Raw genomic sequence first — 20,795 nt, 5'->3', positions numbered from 1 at the left:
GGTACTTACCTGCACGCAACCCCTGATCCTCACAAGATCTCCTCTTCCCACAATCGTATACAAGATTTCTCCCGTGCATCCACCCTACTCTGGAACTCTGTACCCCAACATATCAGACTCTCGCCTACCAGGGAAACCGTAAAAAAGAACTTGAAGACCCACCTCTTCCGACAAGCCTACAACCTGCAGTAACCCTCGCTCCACCATAAAGCTCCATGACCAGCTATACCCTCACCTACTGTATCCTCACCCATCCCTTGTAGATTGTGAGCCCTCACTCCTCATGTACCAGTGACTTCTATTGTCTAAGATTATTATACCTGTTTGTGCTATGTATACCCCTTTTCACATGTAAAGCGCCATGGAATAAAAGGCGCTATAATAAATAATGGCTCTTGGAGGGAAAGTGCAGCAAAAATAGAGTGGTGGCAGAGGACTAATACACAGCACCCTGGGTGTAATACACGATGTAGTGAAGTGGAGAATCCCTTCAAGTGGTTACACAGCCCTAGCTAGAAGACTACTACCACCAGCAGACATCTCTGCGCTGGACAGTCACAGTGAGAAGGTCGGCGCTTGTGTTACTTATTCATGCGCTAACAGCTCGCCAATGGTGAGCCAGAGGCGCTCATCCTCCAAGGTGAGAGCAGCAGGTAGTTTCACTTTCGCTTCCCATAAGGATTGAAGCACTCCCGGCAGCAGAGGCCGCTCCCCCAGCGTGCACAGCAATAACGAGCAGCACCGCAACCGCCGCTCCGTCCCCCAGCTATAGCCCGCCTCATGTACGCACCGGTGCAGGAGACTGGGGGCGCCGCCGCCGCCTCCAAGTGTACGAGTCCTCTTCCGACTCATCCGAAGGGCTTAAGACTATGACCTCGTCCATGCTGGGGCTTCTTATGGCAGAGCGTCCTGAGGCCCCGCATTACTTATACCCGCTGCTCTGCCCAGTGCCAGGCGGCGCCCAACACAACCACGAAGTAAACAGAGCAGCACCGCGAGCTTCACTGATATAATGATAGTGGGCGGAGTGCAGCTCGCTAATTGGGTAACTCTATATGTAGCCACGCCTCCCAAGCGTCCTCTAATGCGCGGAAGAGCTGAGAGCTATCAGACCTGTATGTAAATACATGTGCGTACATTATATATATATATATCTATTTATATATCCCTATCCCCTGTGTACATTATACATATATATCAACTGTGTACATCATATATAATCCCCTGTGTACATTATCTATATAATCAACTGTGTATATTATATATAATCCCCTGTGTACATTATACATATATATCAACTGTGTACATTATGTATAATCCCCTGTGTACATTATATATATACTCAACTGTGTACATTATATATAATCCCCTGTGTACATTATATATATATATCAACTGTGTACATCATATATAATCCCGTGTACATTATATATATAATCAACTGTGTACATCATATATAATCCCCTTTGTACATTATATATATATACTCAACTGTGTACATCATATATAATCCCCTGTGTACATTATATATATACTCAACTGTGTACATCATATATAATCCCCTGTGTACATTATATATATAATCAACTGTGTACATCATATATATATCCCCTGTGTACATTATATATATATAATCAACTGTGTACATCATATATAATCCCCTGTGTACATTATATATATATATATATACTCAACTGTGTACATTATATATAATCCCCTGTGTACATTATATATATATCAACTGTGTACATCATATATAATCCCCTGTGTACATTATATATATATCAACTGGGTACATCATATATATATCCCCTGTGTACATTATATATATATAATCAACTGTGTACATCATATATAATCCCCTTTGTACATTATATATATATATACTCAACTGTGTACATTATATATAATCCCCTGTGTACATTATATATATAATCAACTGTGTACATCATATATAATCCCCTGTGTACATTATATATATATCAACTGTGTACATCATATATATATCCCCTGTGTACATTATATATATATATAATCAACTGTGTACATCATATATAATCCCCTTTGTACATTATATATATATATATATACTCAACTGTGTACATTATATATAATCCCCTGTGTACATTATATATATAATCAACTGTGTACATCTTATATAATCCCCTGTGTACATTATATATATACTCAACTGTGTACATCATATACAATCTCCTGTGTACATTATATATATACTCAACTGTGTACATCATATATAATCCCCTGTGTACATTATACATATATATCAACTGTGTACATCATATATAATCCCCTGTGTACATTATATATATATATACTCAACTGTGTACATCATATATAATCTCCTGTGTACATTATATATATATACTCAACTGTGTACATTATATATAATCCCCTGTGTACATTATATATACTCAACTGTGTACATCATAGATAATCCCCTGTGTGCATTATATATATATACTCAACTGTGTACATTATATATAATCCCCTGTGTACATTATATATATATATACTCAACTGTGTACATCATATATAATCCCCTGTGTACATTATATATATAATCAACTGTGTACATTATATATATACTCAACTGTGTACATTATATAAAATCCCCTGTGTACATTATATATATACTCAGCTGTGTACATTATATATAATCCCCTGTGTACATTATATATATAATCAACTGTGTACATTATATATAATCCCCTGTGTACATTATATATATACTCAACTGTGTACATCATAAATAATCCCCTGTGTACATTATATATATAATCAACTGTGTACATTATATATATATACTCAACTGTGTACATTATATATAATCCCCTGTGTACATTATATATACTCAACTGTGTGCATCATATATAATCCCCTGTGTACATTATATATATAATCAACTGTGTACATTATATATATATACTCAACTGTGTACATTATATATAATCCCCTGTGTACATTATATATACTCAACTGTGTACATCATATATAATCTCCTGTGTACATTATATATATATATACTCAACTGTGTACATTATATATAATCCCCTCTGTACATTATATATATACTCAACTGTGTACATTATATATAATCCCCTGTGTACATTATATATATATCAACTGTGTACATCATATATATATCCCCTGTGTACATTATATATATAATCAACTGTGTACATCATATATAATCCCCTTTGTACATTATATATATATATATATACTCAACTGTGTACATCATATATAATCCCCTGTGTACATTATATATATACTCAACTGTGTACATCATATATAATCCCCTGTGTACATTATATATATAATCAACTGTGTACATCATATATATATCCCCTGTGTACATTATATATATATAATCAACTGTGTACATCATATATAATCCCCTGTGTACATTATATATATATATATATATATATACTCAACTGTGTACATTATATATAATCCCCTATGTACATTATATATATACTCAACTGTGTACATCATATATAATCCCCTGTGTACATTATATATATATCAACTGTGTACATCATATATATATCCCCTGTGTACATTATATATATATATATAATCAACTGTGTACATCATATATAATCCCCTTTGTACATTATATATATATATACTCAACTGTGTACATTATATATAATCCCCTGTGTACATTATATATATAATCAACTGTGTACATCATATATAATCCCCTGTGTACATTATATATATATCAACTGTGTACATCATATATATATCCCCTGTGTACATTATATATATATATAATCAACTGTGTACATCATATATAATCCCCTTTGTACATTATATATATATATACTCAACTGTGTACATTATATATAATCCCCTGTGTACATTATATATATAATCAACTGTGTACATCATATATAATCCCCTGTGTACATTATATATATACTCAACTGTGTACATCATATATAATCTCCTGTGTACATTATATATATACTCAACTGTGTACATCATATATAATCCCCTGTGTACATTATACATATATATCAACTGTGTACATCATATATAATCCCCTGTGTACATTATATATATATACTCAACTGTGTACATCATATATAATCTCCTGTGTACATTATATATATATACTCAACTGTGTACATTATATATAATCCCCTGTGTACATTATATATACTCAACTGTGTACATCATAGATAATCCCCTGTGTGCATTATATATATATATACTCAACTGTGTACATTATATATAATCCCCTGTGTACATTATATATATATATATATGTACTCAACTGTGTACATCATATATAATCCCCTGTGTACATTATATATATAATCAACTGTGTACATTATATATATACTCAACTGTGTACATTATATAAAATCCCCTGTGTACATTATATATATACTCAGCTGTGTACATTATATATAATCCCCTGTGTACATTATATATATAATCAACTGTGTACATTATATATAATCCCCTGTGTACATTATATATATACTCAACTGTGTACATCATAAATAATCCCCTGTGTACATTATATATATAATCAACTGTGTACATTATATATATATACTCAACTGTGTACATTATATATAATCCCCTGTGTACATTATATATACTCAACTGTGTGCATCATATATAATCCCCTGTGTACATTATATATATAATCAACTGTGTACATTATATATATATACTCAACTGTGTACATTATATATAATCCCCTGTGTACATTATATATACTCAACTGTGTACATCATATATAATCTCCTGTGTACATTATATATATAATCACCTGTGTACATTATATATATATAATCAACTGTGTACATTATATATATACTCAACTGTGTACATCATATATAATCCCCTGTGTACATTATATATACTCAACTGTGTACATCATATATAATCTCCTGTGTACATTATATATATAATCACCTGTGTACATTATATATATATAATCAACTGTGTACATTATATATATACTCAACTGTGTACATCATATATAATCCCCTGTGTACATTATATATATATAATCAACTGTGTACATCATACATAATCCCCTGTGTACATTATATATATACTCAACTGTGTACATTATATATAATCCCCTGTGTACATTATATATATACTCAACTGTGTACATTATATATAATTCCCTGTGTACATTATATATATAATCAACTGTGTATATTATATATAATCCCCTGTGTACATTATATATATAATCAACTGTGTACATCATACATAATCCCCTGTGTACATTATATATATAATCAACTGTGCACATTATGTATAATCCCCTGTGCACATTATATATATAATCAACTGTGTACATCATATATAATCCCCTGTGTACATTATATATATAATCAACTGTGTACATTATGTATAATCCCCTGTGCACATTATATATATAATCAACTGTGTACATCATATATAATCCCCTGTGTACATTATATATATAATCAACTGTGTACATCATACATAATCCCCTGTGTACATTATATATATACTCAACTGTGTACATCATATATAATCCCCTGTGTACATTATATATATACTCAACTGTGTACATCATATGTAATCCCCTGTGTACATTATATATATAATCAACTGTGTACATCATACATAATCCCCTGTGTACATTATATATATACTCAACTGTGTACATTATATATAATCCCCTGTGTACATTATATATATAATCAACTGTGTACATTATATATAATCCCCTGTGTACATTATATATATAATCAACTGTGTACATCATATATAATCCCCTGTGTACATTATATATATAATCAACTGTGTACATCATATATAATCCCCTGTGCACATTATATATATAATCAACTGTGTACATCATATATAATCCCCTGTGTACATTTTATATATAATCAACTGTGTACATCATATATAATCCCCTGTGTACATTATATATATACTCAACTGTGTACATTATATATAATCCCCTGTGTACATTATATATATACTCAACTGTGTACTTTATATATAATCCCCTGTGTACATTATATATATAATCAACTGTGTACATTATGTATAATCCCCTGTGTACATTATATATATAATCAACTGTGTACATCATATATAATCCCCTGTGTACATTATATATATACTCAAATGTGTACATCATATATAATCCCCTGTGTACATTATATATATAATCAACTGTGTACATTATATATATATACTCAACTGTGTACATTATATATAATCCCCTGTGTACATTATATATACTCAACTGTGTACATCATATATAATCCCCTGTGTACATTATATATATAATCAACTGTGTACATTATATATATATATACTCAACTGTGTACATTATATATAATCCCCTGTGTTCATTATATATACTCAACTGTGTACATCATATATAATCCCCTGTGTACATTATATATATAATCACCTGTGTACATTATATATATATAATCAACTGTGTACATTATATATATATATACTCAACTGTGTACATCATATATAATCCCCTGTGTACATTATATATATAATCAACTGTGTACATCATACATAATCCCCTGTGTACATTATATATATACTCAACTGTGTACATCATATATAATCCCCTGTGTACATTATATATATAATGACCTGTGTACATTATATATATATAATCAGCTGTGTACATTATATATATATACTCAACTGTGTACATCATATATAATCCCCTGTGTACATTATATATATATAATCAACTGTGTACATCATACATAATCCCCTGTGTACATTATATATATAATCAACCGTGTACATCATACATAATCCCCTGTGTACATTATATATATACTCAACTGTGTACATTATATATAATCCCCTGTGTACATTATATTTATATATATATACTCAACTGTGTACATCATATATAATCCCCTGTGTACATTATATATATAATCAACTGTGTACATTATATATATATATATACTCAACTGTGTACATCATATATAATCCCCTGTGTACATTATATATATAATCACCTGTGTACATTATATATATATAATCAACTGTGTACATCATATATAATCCCCTGTGTACATTATATATATATAATCAACTGTGTACATCATACATAATCCCCTGTGTACATTATATATATAATCAACTGTGTACATCATACATAATCCCCTGTGTACATTATATATATACTCAACTGTGTACATCATATATAATCCCCTGTGTACATTTTATATATAATCAACTGTGTACATCATATATAATCCCCTGTGTACATTATATATATAATCAACTGTGTACATTATATATATATACTCAACTGTGTACATTATATATAATCCCCTGTGTACATTATATATATACTCAACTGTGTACATCATATATAATCCCCTGTGTACATTTTATATATAATCAACTGTGTACATCATATATAATCCCCTGTGTACATTATATATATAATCAACTGTGTACATTATATATATATACTCAACTGTGTACATCATATATAATCCCCTGTGTACATTTTATATATAATCAACTGTGTACATCATACATAATCCCCTGTGTACATTATTTATATAATCAACTGTGTACATCATATATAATCCCCTGTGTACATTTTATATATAATCAACTGTGTACATCATATATAATCCCCTGTGTACATTATATATATACTCAACTGTGTACATTATATATAATCCCCTGTGTACATTATATATATACTCAACTGTGTACATTATATATAATCCCCTGTGTACATTATATATATAATCAACTGTGTACATTATGTATAATCCCCTGTGTACATTATATATATAATCAACTGTGTACATCATATATAATCCCCTGTGTACATTATATATATACTCAAATGTGTACATCATATATAATCCCCTGTGTACATTATATATATAATCAACTGTGTACATTATATATATATACTCAACTGTGTACATTATATATAATCCCCTGTGTACATTATATATACTCAACTGTGTACATCATATATAATCCCCTGTGTACATTATATATATAATCAACTGTGTACATTATATATATATATATACTCAACTGTGTACATTATATATAATCCCCTGTGTTCATTATATATACTCAACTGTGTACATCATATATAATCCCCTGTGTACATTATATATATAATCACCTGTGTACATTATATATATATAATCAACTGTGTACATTATATATATATATACTCAACTGTGTACATCATATATAATCCCCTGTGTACATTATATATATAATCAACTGTGTACATCATACATAATCCCCTGTGTACATTATATATATACTCAACTGTGTACATCATATATAATCCCCTGTGTACATTATATATATAATGACCTGTGTACATTATATATATATAATCAGCTGTGTACATTATATATATATACTCAACTGTGTACATCATATATAATCCCCTGTGTACATTATATATATATAATCAACTGTGTACATCATACATAATCCCCTGTGTACATTATATATATAATCAACTGTGTACATCATACATAATCCCCTGTGTACATTATATATATACACAACTGTGTACATTATATATAATCCCCTGTGTACATTATATTTATATATATATACTCAACTGTGTACATCATATATAATCCCCTGTGTACATTATATATATAATCAACTGTGTACATTATATATATATACTCAACTGTGTACATCATATATAATCCCCTGTGTACATTATATATATAATCACCTGTGTACATTATATATATATAATCAACTGTGTACATCATATATAATCCCCTGTGTACATTATATATATATAATCAACTGTGTACATCATACATAATCCCCTGTGTACATTATATATATAATCAACTGTGTACATCATACATAATCCCCTGTGTACATTATATATATATAATCAACTGTGTACATCATACATAATCCCCTGTGTACATTATATATATACTCAACTGTGTACATCATATATAATCCCCTGTGTACATTATATATATATAATCAACTGTGTACATCATACATAATCCCCTGTGTACATTATATATATAATCAACTGTGTACATCATACATAATCCCCTGTGTACATTATATATATACTCAACTGTGTACATTATATATAATCCCCTGTGTACATTATATTTATATATATATACTCAACTGTGTACATCATATATAATCCCCTGTGTACATTATATATATAATCAACTGTGTACATTATATATATATATACTCAACTGTGTACATCATATATAATCCCCTGTGTACATTATATATATAATCACCTGTGTACATTATATATATATAATCAACTGTGTACATTATATATATATATACTCAACTGTGTACATCATATATAATCCCCTGTGTACATTATATATATAATCAACTGTGTACATCATACATAATCCCCTGTGTACATTATATATATACTCAACTGTGTACATCATATATAATCCCCTGTGTACATTATATATATAATGACCTGTGTACATTATATATATATAATCAGCTGTGTACATTATATATATATACTCAACTGTGTACATCATACATAATCCCCTGTGTACATTATATATATAATCAACTGTGTACATCATACATAATCCCCTGTGTACATTATATATATACTCAACTGTGTACAATATATATAATCCCCTGTGTACATTATATTTATATATATATACTCAACTGTGTACATCATATATAATCCCCTGTGTACATTATATATATAATCAACTGTGTACATTATATATATATATACTCAACTGTGTACATCATATATAATCCCCTGTGTACATTATATATATATATACTCAACTGTGTACATCATATATAATCCCCTGTGTACATTATATATATATATATATATACTCAACTGTGTACATCATATATAATCCCCTGTGTACATTATATATATAATCCCCTGTGTACATTATATATACTCAACTGTGTACATCATATATAATCCCCTGTGTACATTATATAATCAACTGTGTACATTATATATATATATACTCAACTGTGTACATTATATATAATCCCCTGTGTACATTATATATACTCAACTGTGTACATCATATATAATCCCCTGTGTATATTATATATATATACTCAACTGTGTACATTATATATAATCCCCTGTGTACATTATATATATATACTCAACTGTGTACATTATATATAATCCCCTGTGTACATTATATATATATACTCAACTGTGTACATCATATATAATCCCCTGTGTACATTATATATATAATCAACTGTGTACATTATATATATACTCAGCTGTGTACATTATATATAATCCCCTGTGTACATTATATATATACTCAGCTGTGTACATTATATATAATCCCCTGTGTACATTATATATATACTCAACTGTGTACATCATAAATAATCCCCTGTGTACATTATATATATAATCAACTGTATACATTATATATAATCCCCTGTGTACATTATATATACTCAACTGTGTACATCATATATAATCCCCTGTGTACATTATATATATAATCAACTGTGTACATTATATATATATACTCAACTGTGTACATCATATATAATCCCCTGTGTATATTATATATATATACTCAACTGTGTACATTATATATAATCCCCTGTGTACATTATATATATATATATATACTCAACTGTGTACATTATATATAATCCCCTGTGTACATTATATATATATATACTCAACTGTGTACATCATATATAATCCCCTGTGTACATTATATATATAATCAACTGTGTACATCATACATAATCCCCTGTGTACATTATATATATACTCAACTGTGTACATTATATATAATCCCCTGTGTACATTATATATACTCAACTGTGTACATCATATATAATCCCCTGTGTACATTATATATATATACTCAACTGTGTACATCATATATAATCCCCTGTGTACATTATATATATAATCAACTGTGTACATTATATATATACTCAGCTGTGTACATTATATATAATCCCCTGTGTACATTATATATATACTCAACTGTGTACATCATATATAATCCCCTGTGTACATTATATATATAATCAACTGTGTACATTATATATAATCCCCTGTGTACATTATATATACTCAACTGTGTACATCATATATAATCCCCTGTGTACATTATATATATAATCAACTGTGTACATTATATATATATACTCAACTGTGTACATCATATATAATCCCCTGTGTATATTATATATATATGCTCAACTGTGTACATTATATATAATCCCCTGTGTACATTATATATATATATACTCAACTGTGTACATTATATATAATCCCCTGTGTACATTATATATATACTCAACTGTGTACATTATATATAATCCCCTGTGTACATTATATATACTCAACTGTGTACATCATATATAATCCCCTGTGTACATTATATATATATACTCAACTGTGTACATTATATATAATCCCCTGTGTACATTATATATATATATACTCAACTGTGTACATCATATATAATCCCCTGTGTACATTATATATATAATCAACTGTGTACATTATATATATACTCAACTGTGTACATTATATATAATCCCCTGTGTACATTATATATATACTCAGCTGTGTACATTATATATAATCCCCTGTGTACATTATATATATATATACTCAACTGTGTACATCATATATAATCCCCTGTGTACATTATATATATATACTCAACTGTGTACATTATACATAATCCCCTGTGTACATTATATATATATATACTCAACTGTGTACATCATATATAATCCCCTGTGTACATTATATATATAATCAACTGTGTACATTATATATATACTCAACTGTGTACATTATATATAATCCCCTGTGTACATTATATATATATACTCAACTGTGTACATCATAAATAATCCCCTGTGTACATTATATATATAATCAACTGTGTACATTATATATATATATACTCAACTGTGTACATTATATATAATCCCCTGTGTACATTATATATACTCAACTGTGTACATCATATATAATCCCCTGTGTACATTATATATATAATCAACTGTGTACATTATATATATATACTCAACTGTGTACATTATATATAATCCCCTGTGTACATTATATATACTCAACTGTGTACATCATATATAATCCCCTGTGTACATTATATATATAATCACCTGTGTACATTATATATATATAATCAACTGTGTACATTATATATATATACTCAACTGTGTACATCATATATAATCCCCTGTGTACATTATATATATAATCAACTGTGTACATCACATATAATCCCCTGTGTACATTATATATATAATCAACTGTGTACATCATACATAATCCCCTGTGTACATTATATATATACTCAACTGTGTACATTATATATAATCCCCTGTGTACATTATATATATACTCAACTGTGTACATTATATATAATCCCCTGTGTACATTATATATATAATCAACTGTGTACATTATATATAATCCCCTGTGTACATTATATATATAATCAACTGTGTACATCATACATAATCCCCTGTGTACATTATATATATAATCAACTGTGTACATTATGTATAATCCCCTGTGCACATTATATATATAATCAACTGTGTACATCATATATAATCCCGTGTACATTATATATATAATCAACTGTGTACATTATGTATAATCCCCTGTGCACATTATATATATAATCAACTGTGTACATCATATATAATCCCCTGTGTACATTATATATATAATCAACTGTCTACATTATGTATAATCCCCTGTGTACATTATATATATAATCAACTGTGTACATTATGTATAATCCCCTGTGCACATTATATATATAATCAACTGTGTACATCATATATAATCCCCTGTGTACATTTTATATATAATCAACTGTGTACATCATATATAATCCCCTGTGTACATTATATATATACTCAACTGTGTACATCATATGTAATCCCCTGTGTACATTATATATATAATCAACTGTGTACATCATACATAATCCCCTGTGTACATTATATATATACTCAACTGTGTACATTATATATAATCCCCTGTGTACATTATATATATAATCAACTGTGTACATTATGTATAATCCCCTGTGTACATTATATATATAATCAACTGTGTACATCATATATAATCCCCTGTGTACATTATATATATACTCAACTGAGTACATCATATATAATCCCCTGTGTACATTATATATATAATCAACTGTGTACATTATATATATATACTCAACTGTGTACATTATATATAATCCCCTGTGTACATTATATATACTCAACTGTGTACATCATATATAATCCCCTGTGTACATTATATATATAATCAACTGTGTACATTATATATATATATACTCAACTGTGTACATTATATATAATCCCCTGTGTACATTATATATATATATATATATACTCAACTGTGTACATTATATATACTCAACTGTGTACATCATATATAATCCCCTGTGTACATTATATATATAATCACCTGTGTACATTATATATATAATCAACTGTGTACATTATACATATATACTCAACTGTGTACATCATATATAATCCCCTGTGTACATTATATATATAATCAACTGTGTACATCATACATAATCCCCTGTGTACATTATATATATACTCAACTGTGTACATCATATATAATCCCCTGTGTACATTATATATATAATCAACTGTGTGCATCATACATAATCCCCGGTGTACATTATATATATACTCAACTGTGTACATTATATATAATCCCCTGTGTACATTATATATATATATATATTCAACTGTGTACATCATATATAATCCCCTGTGTACATTATATATATAATCAACTGTGAACATTATATATATATACTCAACTGTGTACATCATATATAATCCCCTGTGTACATTATATATATATATACTCAACTGTGTACATTATATATAATCCCCTGTGTACATTATATATATATATACTCAACTGTGTACATCATATATAATCCCCTGTGTACATTATATATATAATCCCCTGTGTACATTATATATACTCAACTGTGTACATCATATATAATCCCCTGTGTACATTATATATATAATCAACTGTGTACATTATATATATATATACTCAACTGTGTACATTATATATAATCCCCTGTGTACATTATATATACTCAACTGTGTACATCATATATAATCCCCTGTGTATATTATATATATATACTCAACTGTGTACATTATATATAATCCCCTGTGTACATTATATATATATATATACTCAACTGTGTACATTATATATAATCCCCTGTGTACATTATATATATATACTCAACTGTGTACATCATATATAATCCCCTGTGTAAATTATATATATAATCAACTGTGTACATTATATATATACTCAGCTGTGTACATTATATATAATCCCCTGTGTACATTATATATATATACTTAGCTGTGTACATTATATATAATACTGTGTACAGCTGTGTACATTATATATAATACTCAACTGTGTACATCATAAATAATCCCCTGTGTACATTATATATATAATCAACTGTGTACATTATATATAATCCCCTGTGTACATTATATATACTCAACTGTGTACATTATATATAATCCCCTGTGTACATTATATATATACTCAACTGTGTACATCATAAATAATCCCCTGTGTACATTATATATATAATCAACTGTGTACATTATATATAATCCCCTGTGTACATTATATATATATAATCAACTGTGTACATCATACATAATCCCCTGTGTACATTATATATATACTCAACTGTGTACATTATATATAATCCCCTGTGTACATTATATATATACTCAACTGTGTACATTATATATAATCCCCTGTGCACATTATATATATAATCAACTGTGTACATCATATATAATCCCCTGTGTACATTATATATATAATCAACTGTGTACATTATGTATAATCCCCTGTGCACATTATATATATAATCAACTGTGTACATCATATATAATCCCCTGTGTACATTTTATATAAAATCAACTGTGTACATCATATATAATCCCCTGTGTACATTATATATATACTCAACTGTGTACATCATATGTAATCCCCTGTGTACATTATATATATAATCAACTGTGTACATCATACATAATCCCCTGTGTACATTATATATATATAATCAACTGTGTACATTATATATAATCCCCTGTGTACATTATATATACTCAACTGTGTACATCATATATAATCCCCTGTGTACATTATATATATAATCAACTGTGTACATTATATATATATATATATACTCAACTGTGTACATTATATATAATCCCCTGTGTACATTATATATACTCAACTGTGTACATCATATATAATCCCCTGTGTACATTATATATATAATCACCTGTGTACATTATATATATATAATCAACTGTGTACATTATATATATATACTCAACTGTGTACATCATATATAATCCCCTGTGTACATTATATATATAATCAACTGTGTACATCATACATAATCCCCTGTGTACATTATATATATACCCAACTGTGTACATCATATATAATCCCCTGTGTACATTATATATATAATCAACTGTGTACATCATACATAATCCCCTGTGTACATTATATATATACTCAACTGTGTACATTATATATAATCCCCTGTGTACATTATATATATAATCAACTGTGTACATTATATATAATCCCCTGTGTGCATTATATATATAATCAACTGTGTACATCATACATAATCCCCTGTGTACATTATATATATAATCAACTGTGTACATTATGTATAATCCCCTGTGTACATTATATATATAATCAACTGTGTACATTATATATAATCCCCTGTGTACATTATATATATAATCAACTGTGTACATCATACATAATCCCCTGTGTACATTATATATATAATCAACTGTGTAAATTATGTATAATCCCCTGTGCACATTATATATATAATCAACTGTGTACATCATATATAATCCCCTGTGTACATTATATATATAATCAACTGTGTACATTATGTATAATCCCCTGTGCACATTATATATATAATCAACTGTGTACATCACATATAATCCCCTGTGTACATTATATATATAATCAACTGTGTACATTATGTATAATCCCCTGTGCACATTATATATATAATCAACTGTGTACATCATATATAATCCCCTGTGTACATTTTATATATAATCAACTGTGTACATCATATATAATCCCCTGTGTACATTATATATATACTCAACTGTGTACATCATATGTAATCCCCTGTGTACATTATATATATAATCAACTGTGTACATCATACATAATCCCCTGTGTACATTATATATATACTCAACTGTGTACATTATATATAATCCCCTGTGTACATTATATATATAATCAACTGTGTACATCATATATAATCCCCTGTGTACATTATATATATAATCAACTGTGTACATTATGTATAATCCCCTGTGTACATTATATATATAATCAACTGTGTACATCATACATAATCCCCTGTGTACATTATATATATAATCAACTGTGTAAATTATGTATAATCCCCTGTGCACATTATATATATAATCAACTGTGTACATCATATATAATCCCCTGTGTACATTATATATATAATCAACTGTGTACATTATGTATAATCCCCTGTGCACATTATATATATAATCAACTGTGTACATCACATATCCCCTGTGTACATTATATATATAATCAACTGTGTACATTATGTATAATCCCATGTGCACATTATATATATAATCAACTGTGTACATCATATATAATCCCCTGTGTACATTTTATATATAATCAACTGTGTACATCATATATAATCCCCTGTGTACATTATATATATACTCAACTGTGTACATCATATGTAATCCCCTGTGTACATTATATATATAATCAACTGTGTACATCATACATACTCCCCTGTGTACATTATATATATACTCAACTGTGTACATTATATATAATCCCCTGTGTACATTATATATATAATCAACTGTGTACATCATATATAATCCCCTGTGTACATTATATATATAATCAACTGTGTACATTATGTATAATCCCCTGTGCACATTATATATATAATCAACTGTGTACATCATATATAATCCCCTGTGTACATTATATATATAATCAACTGTGTACATTATGTATAATCCCCTGTGCACATTATATATATAATCAACTGTGTACATCATATATAATCCCCTGTGTACATTTTATATATACTGAACTGTGTACATCATATGTAATCCCCTGTGTACATTATATATATAATCAACTGTGTACATAATCCCCTGTGTACATTATATATATACTCAACTGTGTACATTATATATAATCCCCTGTGTACATTATATATATAATCAACTGTGTACATTATGTATAATCCCCTGTGTACATTATATATATAATCAACTGTGTACATCATATATAATCCCCTGTGTACATTATATATATATAATCAACTGTGTACATCATATATAATCCCCTGTGTACATTATATATATACTCAACTGTGTACATCATATATAATCCCCTGTGTACATTATGTATATAATCAACTGTTTACATTATATATCTATACTCAACTGTGTACATTATATATAATCCCCTGTGTACATTATATATACTCAACTGTGTACATCATATATAATCCCCTGTGTACATTATATATATAATCAACTGTGTACATTATATATATATACTCAACTGTGTACATTATATATAATCCCCTGTGTACATTATATATACTCAACTGTGTACATCATATATAATCCCCTGTGTACATTATATATATAATCACCTGTGTACAATATATATATATAATCCCCTGTGTACATTATATATATACTCAGCTGTGTACATTATATATAATCCCCTGTGTACATTATATATATACTCAACTGTGTACATCATAAATAATCCCCTGTGTACATTATATATATAATCAACTGTATACATTATATATAATCCCCTGTGTACATTATATATACTCAACTGTGTACATCATATATAATCCCCTGTGTACATTATATATATAATCAACTGTGTACATTATATATATATACTCAACTGTGTACATCATATATAATCCCCTGTGTATATTATATATATATACTCAACTGTGTACATTATATATAATCCCCTGTGTACATTATATATATATATACTCAACTGTGTACATTATATATAATCCCCTGTGTACATTATATATATATATACTCAACTGTGTACATCATATATAATCCCCTGTGTACATTATATATATAATCAACTGTGTACATCATACATAATCCCCTGTGTACATTATATATATACTCAACTGTGTACATTATATATAATCCCCTGTGTACATTATATATACTCAACTGTGTACATCATATATAATCCCCTGTGTACATTATATATATATACTCAACTGTGTACATCATATATAATCCCCTGTGTACATTATATATATAATCAACTGTGTACATTATATATATACTCAGCTGTGTACATTATATATAATCCCCTGTGTACATTATATATATACTCAACTGTGTACATCATATATAATCCCCTGTATACATTATATATATAATCAACTGTGTACATTATATATAATCCCCTGTGTACATTATATATACTCAACTGTGTACATCATATATAATCCCCTGTGTACATTATATATATAATCAACTGTGTACATTATATATATATACTCAACTGTGTACATCATATATAATCCCCTGTGTATATTATATATATATGCTCAACTGTGTACATTATATATAATCCCCTGTGTACATTATATATATATATACTCAACTGTGTACATTATATATAATCCCCTGTGTACATTATATATATATACTCAACTGTGTACATCATATATAATCCCCTGTGTACATTATATATATAATCAACTGTGTACATCATACATAATCCCCTGTGTACATTATATATATACTCAACTGTGTACATTATATATAATCCCCTGTGTACATTATATATACTCAACTGTGTACATCATATATAATCCCCTGTGTACATTATATATATATACTCAACTGTGTACATTATATATAATCCCCTGTGTACATTATATATATATATACTCAACTGTGTACATCATATATAATCCCCTGTGTACATTATATATATAATCAACTGTGTACATTATATATATACTCAACTGTGTACATTATATATAATCCCCTGTGTACATTATATATATACTCAGCTGTGTACATTATATATAATCCCCTGTGTACATTATATATATATATACTCAACTGTGTACATCATATATAATCCCCTGTGTACATTATATATATATACTCAACTGTGTACATTATACATAATCCCCTGTGTACATTATATATATATATACTCAACTGTGTACATCATATATAATCCCCTGTGTACATTATATATATAATCAACTGTGTACATTATATATATACTCAACTGTGTACATTATATATAATCCCCTGTGTACATTATATATATATACTCAACTGTGTACATCATAAATAATCCCCTGTGTACATTATATATATAATCAACTGTGTACATTATATATATATACTCAACTGTGTACATTATATATAATCCCCTGTGTACATTATATATACTCAACTGTGTACATCATATATAATCCCCTGTGTACATTATATATATAATCAACTGTGTACATTATATATATATACTCAACTGTGTACATTATATATAATCCCCTGTGTACATTATATATACTCAACTGTGTACATCATATATAATCCCCTGTGTACATTATATATATAATCACCTGTGTACATTATATATATATAATCAACTGTGTACATTATATATATATACTCAACTGTGTACATCATATATAATCCCCTGTGTACATTATATATATAATCAACTGTGTACATCACATATAATCCCCTGTGTACATTATATATATAATCAACTGTGTACATCATACATAATCCCCTGTGTACATTATATATATACTCAACTGTGTACATTATATATAATCCCCTGTGTACATTATATATATACTCAACTGTGTACATTATATATAATCCCCTGTGTACATTATATATATAATCAACTGTGTACATTATATATAATCCCCTGTGTACATTATATATATAATCAACTGTGTACATCATACATAATCCCCTGTGTACATTATATATATAATCAACTGTGTACATTATGTATAATCCCCTGTGCACATTATATATATAATCAACTGTGTACATCATATATAATCCCGTGTACATTATATATATAATCAACTGTGTACATTATGTATAATCCCCTGTGCACATTATATATATAATCAACTGTGTACATCATATATAATCCCCTGTGTACATTATATATATAATCAACTGTCTACATTATGTATAATCCCCTGTGTACATTATATATATAATCAACTGTGTACATTATGTATAATCCCCTGTGCACATTATATATATAATCAACTGTGTACATCATATATAATCCCCTGTGTACATTTTATATATAATCAACTGTGTACATCATATATAATCCCCTGTGTACATTATATATATACTCAACTGTGTACATCATATGTAATCCCCTGTGTACATTATATATATAATCAACTGTGTACATCATACATAATCCCCTGTGTACATTATATATATACTCAACTGTGTACATTATATATAATCCCCTGTGTACATTA

At 28.4% G+C, this 20,795-nt stretch overlaps 2 protein-coding genes across 5 annotated transcripts in view; one reads left to right on the top strand and one right to left on the bottom strand.

Moving 5' to 3' along the window:
• Window positions 1-1,037, bottom strand: part of SIMC1 (SUMO interacting motifs containing 1) — a 94,358-nt gene extending 93,321 nt beyond the window's left edge. For all 4 annotated transcript variants that reach the window (XM_073651154.1, XM_073651155.1, XM_073651156.1 and 1 more), the window contains exon 1: window positions 791-1,037. In XM_073651154.1, the coding sequence (XP_073507255.1) occupies window positions 791-883 (93 nt within the window). In that variant the 5' untranslated portion in view covers window positions 884-1,037. The remainder of the gene's footprint in view (window positions 1-790) is intronic.
• Window positions 1,038-1,055: 18 nt separating this feature from the next.
• The window catches only part of LOC141165504 (uncharacterized), a 146,218-nt gene continuing 126,478 nt past the window's right edge, over window positions 1,056-20,795 (top strand). The window contains exon 1 of the mRNA XM_073651153.1: window positions 1,056-1,115. The gene's annotated coding sequence lies outside the window, so the exon portion shown is untranslated. The remainder of the gene's footprint in view (window positions 1,116-20,795) is intronic.

Source organism: Phyllobates terribilis, unplaced genomic scaffold, assembly GCF_046119375.1.
Source record: "Phyllobates terribilis strain yellow unplaced genomic scaffold, ASM4611937v1 Scaffold_11__3_contigs__length_659146591, whole genome shotgun sequence".
Lineage (NCBI taxonomy): Eukaryota > Metazoa > Chordata > Amphibia > Anura > Dendrobatidae > Phyllobates > Phyllobates terribilis.
This window is presented reverse-complemented; position numbering and strand designations above follow the sequence as displayed.